General features: G+C 44.1%; 1 protein-coding gene across 2 annotated transcripts in view; it reads left to right on the top strand.

Annotated features, from left to right (window-relative positions):
* FAM91A1 (family with sequence similarity 91 member A1) overlaps positions 1-19340 on the top strand; it is a 130538-nt gene that overhangs the window by 79286 nt on the left and 31912 nt on the right. For both annotated transcript variants that reach the window (XM_033933473.1, XM_033933474.1), the window contains exons 18-20: positions 954-1067; positions 10021-10093; positions 14216-14365. In XM_033933473.1, the coding sequence (XP_033789364.1) occupies positions 954-1067; positions 10021-10093; positions 14216-14365 (337 nt within the window). The remainder of the gene's footprint in view (positions 1-953; positions 1068-10020; positions 10094-14215; positions 14366-19340) is intronic.

The following is a 19340-nucleotide window of genomic DNA, read 5'->3' as shown; positions in this document are numbered from 1 at the left end:
CTTATATTTCTTTTTCTTGAGAGAACATTCCTAGTCTTAACATTTGCTATTCTTTAGACAGTGCTAAGCAGATTAAAAATACATTTTGAGGCCTTGGAAAGTGAACCTCTTGATACAGTAACACTGTGAATGACTGCACATAAAGACCAAAATGGCCCATCTAGTCTGCCCCCTAAGGTGTTTAGAATTGTAACTACCATTTTGTGCACTTCACTCCATGCCTTTGTTTAGGGTTGTAATTTGTGGTGGAGGTTTGGCATATCAACAGGCTCTCTTTATTGGATCTGGGTGGGTACTGGATGCTTTATTTATATCTGGCATAAGAACAACCTTCCATTTTAAACTCTTTGGTAAACATAAGAGTCCATTTTAGGGATTTTATTCCAACACTTTAATTTAAAATTAATTAATTTATTTTTTTTAAAGTAGTGCTGCACAGGCTTTTACTGCACCTTAGATTTTGCACTTAAGGTGCATTAAGTGCAAAAACATCTTGGACTTTAGTAAACATCCCCCTTAGTGATAATTTTTATGAGTTTCTGTCAAGATTTACCATGGTCTTTACTATCAATTATTTTAATTCCATACATGTTTTTATCATTTAGCTAATTTTTGTCCTGTGACTCATTTTGAGCTTTTGTGGTAAGGGGTCTGCCATTCCTTTCCTTTTGGAAATTTTGAACAGTCAGACTGCCAGAAATCTCTTTTTAAAAAAAAAAAAAATTCTTTATTCATTTTAACTCTTACATCAAGTGCATAAATAATTGATAAATTGGTTGTATACATCACTTGAATTTCTTATTATTTTTACATTAATACATAAGATTTAATCCCTTCCCTCCCACACTATAATCAAATAATCTAATGGCACTTATCTACTCATCTGAATTTTGAGATCCTCCATGAGGGATACTAATATATATATTCAAATTTAATTTTTCTCCTTTTTTTAGGGTTATGATCGCTTATTGATAACATCTTGGGGACATGATCCTGGGGTGGTCCCTACATCTAATGTGCTCACCATGTTGAATGATGCTTTAACGCACTCTGCAGTACTAATTCAGGTAAGCTTACCTGTATTCCATAATATGTGGTATGAATCACAGATGCGTGTGTTTATGCTGGGTGCCCTGTCCCTGAAGTTATTTATAAGTTTTGCTTTTCTTTGCCATTCCTAATCTTTAACATGTCCAAAAATGCAGCTTGTATCTCTCTCTACATTGATCAATTTGTCTTTGGTGTTGATTTTGTGTCCAGAATAGGTAATGGACTGTGTTTCAATAAGGTTAGATGCAAATCTTATCCTGTGAGAAAGTTATAGCTTTTGGTGTACCTAATGTATTTGACACCTGGGGCCAATCATTTTTTAACACCCCCCCTCTATATGAAAAAAAAATATTTTTATTAATAATCCACGAAACACAAGGGTATGCCTAGGAAAAGACAGCATCTTAAACACTGCAGTGAGCACTAGAACATCAGTATGCTCATGGTAAAACAAAACAAGCCAGATTTGTACAGATCAATTCTGCACAGTCAATGCTAATAGAAAACCATATCTTTTTTTCAGTGCAATAGGTGAGACATTCTAGACAGTAGGGTTATTTCCCTATAGCCGCATGCTGCTGTAGAAGGAATCCACTCCGGATTTTTTTGCCTCTGTTGTACTTCACTGGGCTTTCTAGCTCTACCTTCAGTTCTTTCCTTCTACACACATGCCTGCAGGAGTGTTTGTTCTGCTCTACCCATTTTATTATTTTAATTCAATGTAATTTCATCCCCTTTTTGGGTAAATTAGTGCTTGGAGTGATTTTGAAGCTCTGCCTGCTTGAGAATTCGCAGACTTTGGTCTGTAGCTGACAGGCTGATCCCTCTAGGTACCTGTTCAAGTTTCAAGTTTAATAATTTTTTGATTAATCGCTTAATCATACTTCTAAGCGATGTACAGTTTAAAATTACATTTGATGGGTGACAATACAATAAATAAGAATAATAAAAAAAAAAATACAGAATTACAATCAATTTTAACATACTGTTATCCAGCCTCCATAGTTTCTCTGGAGCTCAGGGCTGTCCCTGAGGTGGTCTCACCTCCTGTTAATCAGAGGTCGAGCACAGTCTGTTCAGCGCCCTTAGGAGGCTCGGCAGGGTTTCGCAGAGTGCCAACTCCATCATCATGCCTCTGCCCGTCCCGGTGCGCATCTGTTGGTCCACAGGGGTGGAGGTGTAGTCAGATATACGAATCTGACTGGCAGCCTGAAGATCAGTTTTTACAGATCCTTTCCTAGCATTATGGCAGTGAATTTTCTCATCCAGCTACTGTGAGAGAGCTGAAAGCAGGCTACACAAATTCTGTCTGGTCACAGTGAGTACACAGACTGACAGCCTGTGAAAGGAATCGGGGGGAGGTTGGAAAAGTGGGGGTTTTGGAGTGTTTTCAAATGTTCCCTCTATGTTCCACCTCCTGAGAAATCCTAAAATCAACATTTTTAGTTTGGGAAGGTGAATATTGTGATTTTGGCGTGAATTTTTGATGGAGGCCATCTTGGATTTTTTTTGCAATTTTTTTATTTTTATTTTTTCCTAAAGCTCCCTGCTTCTTCAAATCTGCAAGTTTCACCTGGAAACTTGCTGGGATGGAGTCCTTGGGCTCTTCTCATGTGGATTCTTGCCAAGACTGTGCATATTTAGCATTTTTAGAGCGCTCTTGCTCCATGTGCTGCGTGGCGCAACTGGGGGGAGGGGTGCAGCATCCAGCTTAGCCTCTCCCCTGCTGAAGCAGGTGACCAAGTGCTCAGCTAGCCCAGCAGGGCGGCTTGCTTGACTTTCGGAACTCGGCATGGCTGGTAATTCCGTCCGCCAGGCTGTGAATCTTTCGCAGCCTAAGAAACGCAAATTTTAGTCACCTTAGAGTAATAGGACAAGGAAGGCAAGATATTAAAGTACAGGTATCATTATTTATAATCCTTATTTATGTTGAAGAATCAGTTAGAAATTTCTGAAATAGATGAGTTTTTAAAGTTTTCTAAAAAGTTAATAAAGAAGGAAGAAGTCTAATTTCAGCAGGAAGATTATTCCAAATTTTTGCAAAAGAGAAAGCAAGATAGGCAGATCTTGCCTAAAGCTTTAATTTCCTTAATAGAAAGGAAGGCTAGTTTATATTTATGAATTCCCCTGGAGTACAGAGGCTGTTGAAAATTAAATGAAAGAGCGATCAATGGGGAAAAAAATCCTATATAGAATTTAAAATGTTATGCTGGCACATTTGATTTGGATTTCTCCAATAAACCGGAAGCCAGTACAAGGCTTTTGACAAAGAAGTAACGTGATCATATTTACTCTTATCAAATATCAGTTTGGCCGCCATATTTGGAATAAGTTGCAGCCTTTTCATGTTACATTTACTTAAGCTCATAATAAAGAGAATTTACATAATCCAAATGAGCCAATATAATTGCCTGAATAGCAAAATGTTGTTAATGAAACAAATGGACCCTTCTCAACATCCGATGATGAAAAAACATTTTTTCATTATATTATTGATTTGATAAAGAGTGGAATCCAGTTTAAAAAAAACCCAGAATTTTTGATGAAAATTCAATCTTTAAAGCATCACCAGAATTTAACAACAGTGAAAATGGTAATTGATCTAGTGTGATGTTGCGCATTGTTCCTTCCCTTCTTCCCAAAGTGAATCAGGAAGTCCGACTTCCTGCTTTTGCTTCCTCTGGTTTGAGGGATCAGGAATGGGTGTTGTGGTCCTTGGATGTGCCTAGGATCTTGTTGCAGTACCTGGAGGTAACTAACGAGTTTTGCCTTTCTGATTTAAATTTATTATGATAACCTTGTCATTTTTTGTTCTCTTGAGGTAAGTAACCTTCTTCCCATTGTCCTTCATTGCCTGAATTTTTTTTTAACCTTTATACCTCATTAATGGAAACCTATTTGTTGTCTGTATAGTGTTAGTGGCATTGACGATATATATGTATACTAAATATAAATAATGGGAACATTCTACATTACAAGCTCTTTTAAAAGCTAAATGTAAATATAATGAGATTTCTTCTAAACTGGTTAGCTTTGTATTATGGGAGTTCAAATAAGGCGGGAAGATTATTGGCAAATTATCTTAAAGCAAAAAAAGAGAAAGACAAAAATAAATGCAATTAAAGATGAAAAAGGAGATATTCATTCTCAAATTGGACCTATATTAAAACAATTCTTAAATTTTTATAAAGACCTTTATTCTTCTGAGCCTTATTTAGATAGAGAAAAAGAATTTTTAAAACTAGTTGAGGGTCCAAAAATTCCTGATCATATAAAAAGAAGCTTGGAAGAGCCGATATCGCTAAAAGAACTACAAACAGCATTGAAGTCTCTTAGAGTAGGGACCGCTCCAGGTAGTGATGGTTTTACGGTAGAGTTCTATAAATCATTCCAAATTACCCTATTACCTTATTTATTACATTTATATCAGAATCAACTAAATAAAGGTTGTATTTTAGGCACTATGGCAGAATCGTTAACTATTGTTTTGCCAAAGCCAAATAAAGATCCCATGTTGGTTTCAAATTACAGGCCTATTTCTTTAATTAACGTAGATGGTAAACTTTTAGCTAAACTTTTGGCCATGCGTTTGGCTAAGGCTCTTCCTTATATAATTGGTATGCACCAAACAGATTTTGTTGTTCAGAGACACTCTTCCAATAATACCAGATTGGCCTTTCATATGTTATATCTAACAAAAGATATGAGTGATCCGGCCTTCTCTGTATCCTTGGACGCAGAGAAGGCTTTTGATCGGGTAGAATGGACCTTTATGTATCAGATCATGGAGTGGTTTGGTATTGGTTCGGGATTTATACAAATGATTCAAACCTTGTATAGCTCTCCTGTAGCCAGATTATATATTAATAATAATTTCTCGGATTGTTTTAAACTGCAAAGGGGGGTTAGACAAGGTTGTCCCTTGTCTCCTTTGCTTTTTGATATAGTACTTGAACCCTTGTTATTAGCTATTCAACAAGTAAAGGAGATACAAGGTATTCCGTGTTCTGGAAAGAAATATAAGGTATCTGCTTATATACTGCTCCATTTGAGAAATCCTGAAACAACCATTCCATGTTTGCTTGAATTGATTGAGAAATTTGGGAAATTCTTGGGCTATAAAATAAGTTGATCTAAATCAGAAGTTCTTCCTCTAAATGTACATTGTACAAGAGGTTTATTTGATTCATTCCCTTTTATATGGAAGGAGGAAGGAATAAAATATTTAGGAATCTGGATAAAAAATACACTCGATGAGACAATGAAAGTGAATGAAAGACTTTTATTGCAAAAAGTAAGAGTTATGTGAGCAATGGAATCCTTTACATTTGTCTTGGTGGGGAAGAGTCCAAACCATTAAAATGATGATATTTCCTGTTGTTTGTTACCAAATGGGGATGATACCAGTTTTTTTTCAGGGGTCTTTTTATAAAAAGTTGAATAGTATTCTTACTAAATTTATTTGGCTGGGTAAAATTGCAAGAATTGCCTTAGTGACCTTACAAAAGCCAATTGAGGAGGGTGGGTTAAATTTTCCAAACTTCTGTAGGTACCATCAGTCCTATATTATGCGCCAGGGTATGTATTGGGTCCTCCCAGAACTCATGGAAAAGCTACCAGATTGGTTATGGTTGGAATAGCAGCTCATGTTTCCCATTAGGCTTCGTCACCTTCTCAGCATTAAAATGTCTAGGATACGTAAAAACAATAAAATATTAATGGACTCATGGAAAACTTTACGAATATATTAATAATTTAACACCTCTTCCAATTCAAAAATCTACATCCTATATAATAAAACACTAGCCACGCATGCGCACTCCTACCTGTGTGCTCCGTGATCAGTAGGTCCGTGGCAGGCAGAAGAGCGGATGCGCGGTTAGGGCCCACACTCGAGTGCTGTGGCCGACTCAGGATCGTGGGAGGATGCGCCGCGCAAAGTGCTGCACAGGTACTGCTTCTGCACATACCGGCACAAACCTCCTTCCAGCGTTGGCAGCCACAGCACACTAAACAGGCTGCTTCGTGGCTTTCTCCTGCAGTTGAGTCCCTCTGCCGCGTCACTGATGACATCATCAATGATGTGACAGAGGGACTCAACGGCAGAAGAAAGCCGCGAAGCAGCCTGTTTAGCGTGCTGCGGCTGCCAACGCTGGAGGGAGGTCATCTCGCTGGGAGGGTCGCAGAGTCAGCGGGGGTTGGGCTGGGAGGGGAGAGAAGCGTCTGCCTCGGGTGCTTCAGGCAGCAGCAGCGTTTACAATTCGCTTCAGGCCTTTCTCTCTGGCTGGTCCTGCCTACTTCCTGTTTTCATGAAGACAGGACCGGCCAGAGAGGAAGACCTGAAGCCAGCAACAGCAATGAATTGTGAATGCTGCTGCTGCCCCATGAAGTAGTTCAAGGAGGAAAGGGAGCAAAGGGGGAGAGAATGGCTTGGAGGGAAGAAGAGATGGCAGGGCATGGAAGGAAGGAGGAAGGTATGCCAGACCAAGGGAAAAGGAAGGAGGAGATGGAGAGAGGCCATATGGAACAGAGAGAGAGAAGGCAGACATTGGATGGAATGAGAAGAGATGGCAGTGAATGGAAGGGGCAAGACAGAGGGTGAACAGTAGATGGAAGGGGTAGAGAGAGGGAGACAGACACTGAATGGAAGTGTGGAGGACAGGGGGAGCAGACGTTGGAAGGAAGTGGGGAGGAGAAAGAAAAAAGGGCACATGCAGGATTGAGGGAAGAGGATAGAGTTAGAAATAAAGATAGACAGACAGGGGGCCAGGGAAAGACACAGACAGAAAGAATGACAGCGTCCAAGGAGAGAGAGACAAATAAAAAAAACCCCAAAACAGACAGACAGACAGACAGACATCTACTCTAGCACCTGTTAATGTAACGGGCTAAAACACTAGTATCAAAATATATGGCTAAACTCCAGGATTCAAATAGGCGGTTTTAAGATTGTCTGGAAGGATTGGATAAAAGCAGGTATACGAACCTTAAATGATGTTATATCTAATGGTAAACTGCTTGATTTTTCACAGTTGCAACATAAATTTGTCCTTGATAAAAAACAAAGTTATAAATGGTTGCAACTGAAGCAGGCTATTCAGGCAGGGTTCCCTGAATGGAAATCTCTCAATAATCAATTTAGTTTAGATTTCTTATGCTTTCAGGTAGACTTCCTGGGTCACCAGGCCACGCAGTGGTATAAATTATTATCTGGTTATTTGAATAAGAAACCAAAAACTGGACTTAGAGATATTTGGAGCATTGAGATTAAGCATCAAATTAATGCATCTCAGTGGCCACGTATTTGGTCCTGGAGGATGAAGTGTACAATGTCTGCATCTATGAGACAAACATGGTTTTTCCTGTTGCGTAGAGAACTCTGGACCCCTGTTCGTTTACAAAAATTGGATTGCTCTAAGTCTAATAGATGTTGGCATTGTCATCTTGAGGCTGGAACTTTAGATCATTTATTGTTTTATTGTCCATTTATTAAAGCTTTTTGGCAGTCAATTTGGGATCAAATAAATTGTATGCTAGAAAATCATGTAGCATTGTCATATGACACAATTTTATTTGGCATGTCTATGAGAGCTAAAAGTCAGTTATCCTCTAATAATAAAAAACTTTTAATGATTTTAACAGGAGTTGCCATTCAACAAATCTTAAATAATAAAATGCTAGCCCGCGCATGCGCACTCGCGACAAGCGTGTTCCCTGATCCCTTTTCTGTCGGGATGTGGCCGCACGAGTGCGCATGCGCGCTTACTAGGTCACTGTCAGAAGACGAACCGTCACAGAGGGAGTTAACGCGGAGTCCTGCCGTCCCTCAAACGTAAGTCTCCTCCTTTGCCCGACTCCAGCCTCTGCTCCTCACCAGTCCTGCCTTCGGTCCTGTCACTGTTAAACCGGCTGCCAATAACAAAACAAGATGTCATGGGTTCTTCCCTTTTGCCAAATTGCTAAAGGCTCTGCCGGTCTCGATCCTGTCCATCTCTGAAGTTACTTCCTGATTTTGAGGGGGCAGGATCGAGACCGGCAAAGCCTACAGCAATTTAGCAAGAGGGAAAGCCCCCGTGATGTCTAGCTTCGTTATTGCCAGCCGGTTTAGTGGGACCGAGACAGGACCGAAGGCAGGGCTGCTCACAATCCAGATGTACTCATCACTCCTCCCGGTTCATACACATCGGCGCGAAAGACAAAGGCGCGCGCCGACAACTGAGCGCAAGACGGAGGCGCGCACCAAAGAAAATTAAAGTTTTTAGGGGCTCCGACGGGGGGTTTTGTTGGGGAACCCGGCATGCACCTCCGCGCTGCGCTCAGTTGTCTGGGCGCGCCTTTGTCCTGGCGCGCTTTTGACCTGACACCCTCCCCCCCTCCTTCCAGCGGCCGGCAAACAACATGGAGGACTGCTTCCGGGAGGAATCGGCTTCCAGCCTTATATGTCAGGCCTGACTCGCGACTCCATTGGAAGAAGCAAGGAGTAAAAGGTGATGGGCAGAGAGAGAGATGAGGTGTTGGAGGAAAGAGGGGAGTGGATATGCTGGATGGAGGGAGCAAGACAGATACTGGTTAGAAGACTGAAAATAAAGGGGGAAGAGAGAGAAAGAGAAGATGCTGGAAGGGAGGAGTTAGCAAAAAAAAATAAAAACTCCCAAAAAAACAAACAACTGGAGAAATAGAAGCAGATAGAGATGCAGAAAAATAAATGGAGGAAAACTGAAAGATAAAGTTAAAGTCAGAAATGGATGTAGGAGAGGAAGTGAAGACAGGAATGAGAGAAGAGCCAGATAGACTGCAAACCCTGGTAAGAAAATTGAGAGAAGAGAGCAGAAACTGGGATAAATATGAATAAAATATTCCAAAGTGTATAGTGTTTTTTCTCTTTCTCTGCTGTTGAACTGCATATTGCTGGACAGGGGGAGCAGGAAGAGGTGCTGATGGACAGGGGGGGAATGAAGGGAGGCCTACTGCTGGACAGGGGGAGCAGGCAGAGGTGCTGATGGACGAGGGAGCAGGAAGAGGGAGGAGGTAAAATAATGGGAGAAGGGCTGCTGTTGGATAAGGTGAGCAGTGATGGGGTGGGGGAGGTAAAAGGAAGGAAGAATGAACAGGGGGAGCAGACAAGGGGTGGTGGTGGACAGCCAAGGAAAAAAAAAGAAAGATAGAAATACAGAAAGCGGCTAAGGAGAGAGAAAAAGAAATAAAGACAGACACACACACACATATTCTAGCACCCGTTAATTTAACGGGCTATAAGACTAGTAACATATAATTGGAAAGATTGTAAAAGATTAAATTATTGTTTTTGGTGGAACTCGGTGTGTCACATGTATAAAATGGAAAGAGCGCTAGCAGTTCAAAAAGGATATTTTAATAAATTTAAGGATGTGTGGGGGCTATTAATAACTTATTATAATGATTAATCAGCATTTTTCCCTAATTACTATATATATTGTTTGAGGGTGGGGGGTGGGTTTTTGAATTTCACTAATAAATTTTAGAACAAATGGTATATGTTATTATATTATGTAGTATGTATTGTGTGATTACAATTTTGGGAGGTGGGTTGGGGTTAAATCATCTTCTCGAGAAATTGTAGAGTTTCAAGTGATGTTATATATTGATTGATGATTTTCTGTACACTTGTTGAAAAATCTAAAATGAATAAAGATTTATAAAAAAAAAATACTAAATATAAATTTGGTGGATCCATTTTCTATTTTGAGTTCCCTCTAGAAATAGGCCAGCAGTTTTTAAATCAGATTTTAGACATTATTTAGATGGTTGTAGACGTCATGGCTTGAAATAAAGGGGTTGTCTTGCACCTGAGAATTTATGCACATTACTTACCTATCCAGAATATAAAAATCTCAACTGGGTAGACAGACTGGGCCGATTCAGTCTTTCTTCTGTTGAATTACTATTACTATATCTCTGATTCCGTTATTCTCTCTCTCTCTCGATGCTCAGGGACATGGAATGAGTGGAATAGGAGAAACTGTGCATGTGTCTTTCCCACTTGATGAAGCAGAACTCCAAGGAGGTACTGTATTGCATTTGGCATTCTTTTAAACTTGAATCATATTGTTTGCCTGATTGACTTGATAAAGGGCGCTTAGCTCTCAAAAGCTAGTCACAGGTTTGTTGAATTTTTAATAAAATGGTATCACCTACAACTTGTTTGATCCTTAATTCTGTATCATGTAGTTTAAAACATTTTATTTGCGCTAACTCTGAAGTCTTGACCTCTTTTCCATAAAAGGGATCCACTTAATACAGATCTACTTCTGAAGTGAAGTAGAATTTGATAGAAATGGCAATACAGTGGTGCCTCACACAACGAACTTAATCCGTTCCAGGAGCAAGTTTGTTATGTGAAACGTTCGTTGTGTGAAACGCGTTTTCCCATAACAATACATGTTAAAAAAAATAATTCGTTCTGTAGCATAAAATATGCTAAGATGACATAAAAAAAGATAAATTTTTGGTTATTATTTTTATTTAGATACATCTAAAAACATAATTGTTTTTTAAAACAACACACATTTTTTAAATTTAAAGACAGACTAAGTAGAGTCTAATTTTACAGTGAGAGGGCAGAGTCTCAGCGGCAAAAACTGGGACTTAACTGTTCATTTTTTTTTTTTTTCTACCGTGTTTCCCCGATGATAAGGCAGGGCCATCAAATAAGACAGCCCCCCCTTTTTAGAAAAAAATGTAAAATAAGGCACCCCCCCGCAAATAAGCCACCCACCGATACCTGCGCTTACCCGAATCGGGTGGTACGGTGGGTGACTCCGTGTGGTCCCTGGCACCCCCGACACGATCGGGGCAAGAGCTCAAGCCCTCTTGCCCCCCCGACTCCCCGACACGATCGGGGCAAGAGGGAGCTCAAGCCCTCTTGCCCCCCCCCGACTCCCCGACACGATCGGGGCAAGAGGGAGCTCAAGCCCTCTTGCCCCCCCCGACTCCCCGACACGATCGGGGCAAGAGGGAGCTCAAGCCCTCTTGCCCCCCCGACTCCCCGACACGATCGGGGCAAGAGGGAGCTCAAGCCCTCTTGCCCCCCCGACTCCCCGACACGATCGGGGCAAAAGGGAGCTCAAGCCCTCTTGCCCCCCCGACTCCCCGACACGATCGGGGCAAAAGGGAGCCCAAGCCCTCTTGCCCCGCCGATTCCCCAACTCCCCGACAATATCGGGCCAGGAGGGAGCCCAAGTCCTCCTGGCCACGGCGACCCCCTAACCCCACCCTGCACTACATTACGGGCAGGAGGGATCCCCGGCCCTCCTGCCCTCGACGCAAACCCCCCCTCCCCCCAACGACCGCCCCCCCCCCAAGAACCTCCGCCCGCCCCCCCAGCCGACCCGCGACCCCCCTGGCCGACCCCCACGACACCCCCAACCCCCTTCCCCGTACCTTTCTGTAGTTGGCCGGACAGACGGGAGCCAAACCTGCCTGTCCGGCAGGCAGCCATCGACGGAATGAGGCCGGATTGGCCCATCCGTCCCAAAGCTCCGCCTACTGGTGGGGCCTAAGGCGCCTGGGCCAATCAGAATAGGCCCGGGAGCCTTAGGTCCCTCCTGGGGGCAGGGCCTGAGGCACATGGTCGGGTTGGGCCCATGTGCCTCAGGCCCCGCCCCCAGGAGGGACCTAAGGCTCCCGGGCCTATTCTGATTGGCCCAGGCGCCTTAGGCCCCACCAGTAGGCGGAGCTTTGGGACGGATGGGCCAAGGCCTCATTCCGTCGTTGGCTGCCTGCCGGACAGGCGGGTTTGGCTCCCGTCTGTCCGGCCAACTACAGAAAGGTACGGGGAAGGGGGTTGGGGGTGTCGTGGGGGTCGGCCAGGGGGGTCGCGGGTCGGCTGGGGGGGCGGTCGGAGGTTCTTGGGGGGGGGCGGTCGTTGGGGGGAGGGGGGGTTTGCGTCGAGGGCAGGAGGGCCTGGGATCCCTCCTGCCCGTAATGTAGTGCAGGGTGGGGTTAGGGGGTCGCCGTGGCCAGGAGGACTTGGGCTCCCTCCTGGCCCGATATTGTGTGGGGAGTTGGGGAATCGGCGGGGCAAGAGGGCTTGGGCTCCTTTTTGCCCCGATCGTGTCGGGGAGTCGGGGGGGGGGCAAGAGGGAACCAGGCGGAGAGAGGGCAGTTAAGCGCAGTGCCTGCGCGGAAGGATGCAGCTCGGGCGACTTCGTTGTGTGAAACGAAGTTCGTTGTACGGATCAAGACATAAAGTTCATTGTGCGCAGCGTTCGCTGTGCGAGGCGTCCGTTATGCGAGGCACCACTGTACTTGGTAAATACTTTTCCCCAAAGAGCTTTGAGGACTTATTTTTTGGCACCTGCTACCCCTAAACAGTTCAAGGTAAAATTAGTCATGAATCCTCTTGTTTGTTGATATCTCTAATTCTAGTACGACAGATACATTATTCCTGAACCTTCGGATAGTCAATCCATTCCCAAGAGAATTCTTGTAGAGATCCTCACTAGCATTTTTGGCTCTGCCTCCCATCTCTCTGGGCTGTTCTCCAATTCCTCAATTGTCTGTTTACAAGTGAGATGGTAGGAGCCTGTCTTTTCTGCTTGTGTTTATTTTTCTTTTAAATTTGGTTTTTGCTTACTGTTTGTGAGGCTTTTTGGTGCTGCAGAGGATCCCTGTCTTGCAGCTGCAGGAGAGCATAAACTCTTGGATTGGAGATCTGCATCCAGGGGGCAGACTGCCTTGCACCAGGTTCTGTCTGCTTGAGCTTGTGTGCTTGAGCACTTGTGTGCTTGTGTGCTTAGTGACTCTGTGGTGTTTTCCCAGGATCAGGGCCGATTGCTTTCTTCCCCCTGATGCATGCGCGAGGTTCTGGTGGGGTTTGAAGTCTCCGGCTGGTCATTGGACCCTAGAAGCAGTCTGAAGAGATGTGTTGAAAGCCACTGCTTGCTCTGGATCGGTAGCATGGAATGTTGCTACTCTTTGGGTTTTTGCCAGGTACTAGTGACCTGGATTAGCCACTGTGAGGATGGGGCACTGGGCATGATGGACCATTAGTCTGACCCAGTAAGGCTATTCTTATGTTCTTATTTTTCTATTTGCCTCAAAAACAACCATCTTGAGGTGGATCCGTATGGTAATTTCTTCAGCCTTTATTGGAAGTGGAAAGTGGCTGCCTATATTCGTGAAGGTGCACTCCACTAGAAGTGTGGCTGCTTCATGGGCGGTGTCCCCCCAAAGAAATTTGTAGAGTGGCCACATGGTCCTCTGTCATATGTTCACAAAGTTTTACAGGGTAGATGTAGTGGCCAAAATGGACTCCGCATTCAGGTCATCCATACTGTCAGCAGGCTCATCTGTCCTGCCCTAGACTCTGGGGACTGCTTTGATAAATCCCAGAGGTTCAGGAATAATGTGTCTATCATACTAGAAGAAAAAATCAGGTTCTTACCTCGGTAATCTTTTTGTAGTACACATACACATTATTCCTGAAGCCCGCCCTGCCAGATATTCATTTGTCTGCTTACTGTCTCAAGCATGCCGGGGAATCTAGATACCTTGTTTCTTTCATTTATCCAGCATTGACAAGAATAGAGGATGCGGTTGCCGCTTTCAAGAATCTAAGGGCTATGTAATGAATCTCCCACATTCTTAGTACAGGATACACTCCAGTAGGTGACTTGTTTTGTTTTCACCTTGTTATATACTACAAATGTTTAAGTTTGTTTCATCTCTTCGATGTTAATGAAAATGAACAGAACAGACATGTTTTCTCAGGGAATGTCCCTGTACCGGTCCATATTCTGTTTCCTCTTTAGTGCTGAATATCTGCTTTGGTACAAACTGAGGAATTGGAGGACAGCCCGGAGAGAGATGGGAGATGGAACAAAAAATGCTAATGAGGCTCTCTACAATAATTTTTGTGGGAATGGATTGACTATCCCAAGGTTCAAGAATGTGTATGTCTACTAGTAAGAAGATTGCTGAGGTAAGAACCTAATCTTTCCTTAGAGCCCAGTCTCTCTGCACGCTGTCTTTCATGATGCTATTGTTTCTGTTGTAGAGGAACCAAATTGTTCATTAAATTCTAGGACAGCTAGGTTAATCTTCATCTAAACAAATGTAGGAAACTCAATGTAGAAAAGACAACAGCAGGTTAATCAATAGCATGTGTGTTTTCTTTACATCTTAGAATTTTCTCTTTTGAACATGGGAGCTCATAGAGCTTTAAGAACGTTGCAAGAGAAGGTGGATTTGCAACATTTTTGTGGCTATATCACCTTGCTGAATTCTTCCAGTTCTGGAAACCAGCGTAAACTGAGCGATGCTTCTGATGAAAAAGGTTGGTTGCTAATAAACTCTTGCTGAATGTTGATTAGATGAAATCAGCATGTGGTACACTTTGTGGCACTTACTAATATAGTACAGATGCTTAGAGAGAAGGGAAGAGGAAGAAATGAGGACTGGTATTTCAAAGCTGACATTCAAAGTGGTGGGCACTGGAGGATTAATAATAATAACTTTATTTATATCCCGTCATGGAGCAGCACTGGGATTTGATCTCACAACCTCTAGGTGCAGAGGCAGCAGCTCTACCAGTGAGTCACACTGTCCCTATTTTTGATGTGACTTCTTAGTGCATTAGATTTTAAGCTCTTCTGAGCAGAGACTGTCTATTTGAATGCTAAATGTACAGCGCTCTTTCCCCTTCTTCTTCCCCATAGTGAATTAGATAAAAAAAAATTTGAAAGCTTATTTTCACAATCATAATGTTGCCTTTTAAGAGCAGAGAATCTGTCTGTTCCTCAGTGTAAGTAAGGCAGCTCAGGTGAGAAAAGTGTTTCTTCAGTTGATGGCCAGAGTTTAGGCCTTGGAGGCAACTTTAGGGCCCACATTAATAATTATTACCCTCCCTCGCGTACCTCTTCCATGGTGGTCCAGCGTGTATGCGCTGAAATCCTCCTTTGTAAACGTAATAGCCAGCGGTGCACCCAGGCCGGCACGCAGGAGCAAGCTTTTCGTGCTCCTGGCTGGCCCTGCACCGCTCCTTGATAGGCTGCCACAAGTTCTTGTGGGATTTGCGGTAACCTATCAAGGAGCAGTGCAGGGCCGGCTGGGAGCACAAAAAGCTCACACCTGCGTGCCGGCCCAGGTGTGCTGCTGGCTACTACTTTTACAAAGGAGGATTTCAGCGCATACACGCTGGACCACCAGGGAAGAGGGAAGGAGGGAGGGTGGTAATTATTAGTGTAGGGCAGGAGACGGGAGGGATCCCTCCTGACCCCGGCCTACCACAAAGTTAAGGGGAATGGTTACCATAATCTGCTGGCTTGGTTAGAAGGCAGAAGGGAGTGCAGGACAATCAAGCCATTGTGACCTCACTGATGATGTTGGCTCTTTTTAGGGGGAAGAGTGTACAGGGAAGGAAGGTAGGACAGTATTAAGAACCTGGCAGGGAGGGGGGCTTGGTTCACAGCCTAGTAGGGAATGGGACTGAGTGCAGGGCAGGGAGGAAAGGGGGCTGGGTGCAGAACTTGGCAGGGAGGGAGGCTGAGTGCAGAACCTGGCAGGGCAGGACACTTGAATATTAAGCCGCCCGACTTATATTCGAGTCAACCATTTTTCCTCATTTTGGGGGGAATGGGGGTCTCGACTTATAATCTGATCAACTTATATTCGCGTATATACGGTGTACGGTTTATATAATAACAGACACAAAATGTTAACATACATGTTTCAAATATTCCAAATCATCATTTGCAGTCAGCAGGCATAGAAAACATTTTCAGATTATTCTAAAAATATAATTTCAATACAAGAAAGCATTAACAAACAATTGGGATTTTAACATTTTCTTAAAATTCATCCTAGCAGTACAGAAATGCAAGGTTCCTAGCAATGCATTCCAAAGCTTTACATCCGCAACCGCTATATCTTGTTTGACCTGATTTATATGAGTATACCTTGGGGATACTAATCTTCTCTATACTTATTTTAGGACTCATAATACTTGTTTTTTGTTTTGCGTCTCTGCAGTAAGTAAGGGATAAGTTTCTTGTGGATTATACTACTGCACTCTCTCTTTGATGTGCTCTGTGTTTATTTGATACCCTTTTATTATGGAATTATTTTCCCCTATTTTGGGTTTTGTGGGGTTTTTTTGGGCAGTTTACTTAGTTATTTAATTGCTTTATATGTAACAAGGTTAATATTCAGTGAGTGTTTCTTTAAACTCTGACTTATCACCAACTAAACTAGATATGAATATTTAATGTTGGACTACATCTGAACACCAGCATTGAATATTTGGGCTATTTCAGATTTCCACCTCAACCAATCCATTGTGCTTCCAGTATTTTTTCCAAAGCCTCATTCTCATCCTGGAAGTAGCGCTTCACATTCTGGACTGTAAGCGTTTGTTGGCTTTCTACTTGCAACGCACTCAGGCTCATCAGACGGCTCCTCAACTTTTCATATCTTTCAATCCAAATAGGTGGGGAGTGTCCTGTTTCAAAGTGTCCTGTTTCAAAGCTCCAACTGGATGGCTGCTTCTATCTTTTTCTGCTATGCTCAGGCTGGTCTCCCTCTGCAGGGTCGAGTCACGGGGCATAAGGTTAGAGCGATGGCGGTGTCTGTAGCTTTCCTCAGATCAATTCCTATTGAGGAAATCTGCAAGGTGCCGCTTGGTCCTCGGTTCATACATTCACCTCTCACTACTGTCTGGATACTTTTTCCAGACGAGACGGCCATTTGGGCCAGTCTGTTATGCAAAATTTATTGTCCTGATTTGCCAACACTCCCACTGTCCCATTCTGGTTAGCTTGGAGGTCACCCACATGTAGAGAATATGCTGCCTGCTTGTCCTGGGATAAAGCACAGTTACTTACCGTAACAGGTGTTATCCAGAGACGGCAGGCAGATATTCTCACAATCCACCCACCTCCCCTGGTTGGCTTCTTTACTAGCTATCTGAACTGAGGCCACGCTGAGGAGGATGCGTGCCCTGACTCGGGCAGGAGGGCACTCGCAAACTTTGAAGATCTTCAAGCAAGTTTGCTTGCAAGGCTGTCCGCTACGGGGCTCCTTGGATGATGTCACCTTGCCTAACCTTGCCTTCTTGTACAAGCTCTCGGGATGCTGAATGGATAGGATCTTGTATTTCTATTAGCTTCAGCTGCAGGGCAACTAAAAGATCCCTCCCCTTTGGGCTACCTGCCCGGGAGCTTCCTGTCTTGCTTAAATTTGTTCCTGTAGCTTCACTGCTTGGTTTCACAGTTAATTCTGCTCGTGATTTGTTTTCACTTTCTAGTCTTATTTTGATTTTTTTGCGGGTTTGCCCACGTGCTGCGGATTAACACCATGCGAGTGATCCTTCGGCGGGAGATCGCAGACATGTTGACGTTTGTCTGCTTCTGGAGGGTGCTCTGTAAGCCTGAAACTGCAGTAAGTCCTCTGGACAGCCTACATATTGAATCAGGTCTCCAGGTTCGGGAGCCATCTCTCCCCTGGTTTGTCCGCAAAGGGGTAGAGTGCAGGCTGCTGCGGTTCCGAGGAGGTACGCCGGGATTGGGACCGCGCCACGTGTCTTCCCTGATTTCCCTGAGGGGTCCTGATGATTGTGATCTGAGGTGGTAGGGATGTTGAGGCGGCCAGATGATCTGACATTCCAGTTTAATCTGCTCCTGAGGTATGATCTCCCTATGCTTGCACTGTGTAATGCTGGCTGCCATTGAAATGCATTGCAGCACATGTCTCTGTATGGTGTCTGTGAGTCACAGAGTTTGCTGATTTTGGGGGGTCCTCAAATCGGGGTTTTGGGGGGTATCCCTGCATGCCCTGGTCCCCCCCCACCTGTAAAATCCTAAAATCGCTGTTTTTAGCGTTTTCCTCCGTTTTTAACAGCCGTTTTTATGTCAAAATCGGCACCTGTTGTGGCCATCTTGGATTTTCTTTAAAGTATTTAAAACTATATTTTTTGGACTTAGAAGCTTCGTTTTTGCTTCAAACTTCACAGATGCCCACCTCAGGATGGCATGGATTCATGCCGTAAATCCAGTGGATGGCTTGTGGTTGCGCAGCCGCGTATTCTGTGCGCCACGGTCCGTCAGGGGCATTTCTAGTGTGTGGATTCCACACTTTCCTCCTCCGGAGAGGACCTACTTTCCTCCATTGCCGCCAAAGTCACATTTCAAGCGTCCGGGACGCTGCAATTGCGCGAGGAGGGCGTTTTTGCATAAACACAGGCGCAGTTCCAGACAATTTTAAATCTGAGTCTCGCTGATTGGCTCAGACTCCCGAGGACTATTTTCAGCCGGAAATTGTGGATATGTTGTCTCAGGCCTTCATGAGAAAGTGGGCTATGCCTGTGTCTCACTTTCAGACTGCAATGCAGCAGTCTGTACAGTCTTTGGATTCCAACATGTCAATCTGATCCTTGCTGGTATGCCTGAATGTCAGCAGCAACTTCTTACTATTGTCGTGGTACCTGCATCAATTGCTAAGCCGTTGCGGTCACACGGCGATTCGGCGGGTCCCGCTGTGTGACTAGCCTAGCTGATCTCAGGGATTCCCAGAACGCTGATTCTCACGATGTGGGAGAGTATCAGATGGTGCACAGGCTAAGTCCAGTTGCCTTCCTGATTTTATTTCTGAATCCCTGCAGACATTGGGACTTGATTCCGACTGCAGTTCAGGCGGAGTGTTTGATCATGTGTACCATGTGCCCGCTTTCCGCTGCATTTCCGGATCATGAGGACTCGGCAGAAATGCTCTTGGAGGTTGGGGAGCCCTTGAGTGCTGAAGTACGCTAGGGCCATGGCTAAATTGTATCCCATGGCTTAGGCATTTTCCATGCGCCTAGTCCCGCTGTGGGTGGACTCGGCGGTGGCTCAGCTCTCCAAATGTACCTCCTTGCCCTCGGATGGAGGGGTGGTCCTGCCAGATGTCTAGGACCATAAGCTGGATTTTGTCTTGCAGTGCCTTTTTGATTCTGCTGCGACAGGGGTGCGAGCTGCAGCGGCCGCTTCCTTTTTGACCTGGGCATGTCATACTAAACCTCTATCATATTTTGATGGTTTTCGCTACGCTGGGAGCTTATTCAGTTTCTGCTATGAGATTGTTATGACTTCGGGGGATTCTTCATTCAAGGCTGCTCTGAGCGAGCTGACATTCATCATTTCAGGAGTACCTCGCAGTACACCGTACGCAGGATGGCGTTTCGGAGCCTCCTACAGGCCTCGCTTGGAGGTACAGTGCGCCTGTAATCTCCCAACTCTCAACCTTCGGTGCTTTCCAAAAGAGAATTATGATGCCAGGGC

This window comes from Geotrypetes seraphini, chromosome 2, assembly GCF_902459505.1.
Source record: "Geotrypetes seraphini chromosome 2, aGeoSer1.1, whole genome shotgun sequence".
Taxonomy (NCBI): Eukaryota; Metazoa; Chordata; class Amphibia; order Gymnophiona; family Dermophiidae; genus Geotrypetes; species Geotrypetes seraphini.
Note: the sequence above shows the minus strand (reverse complement) of the source record. Positions and strands in the feature narration are given on the sequence as shown.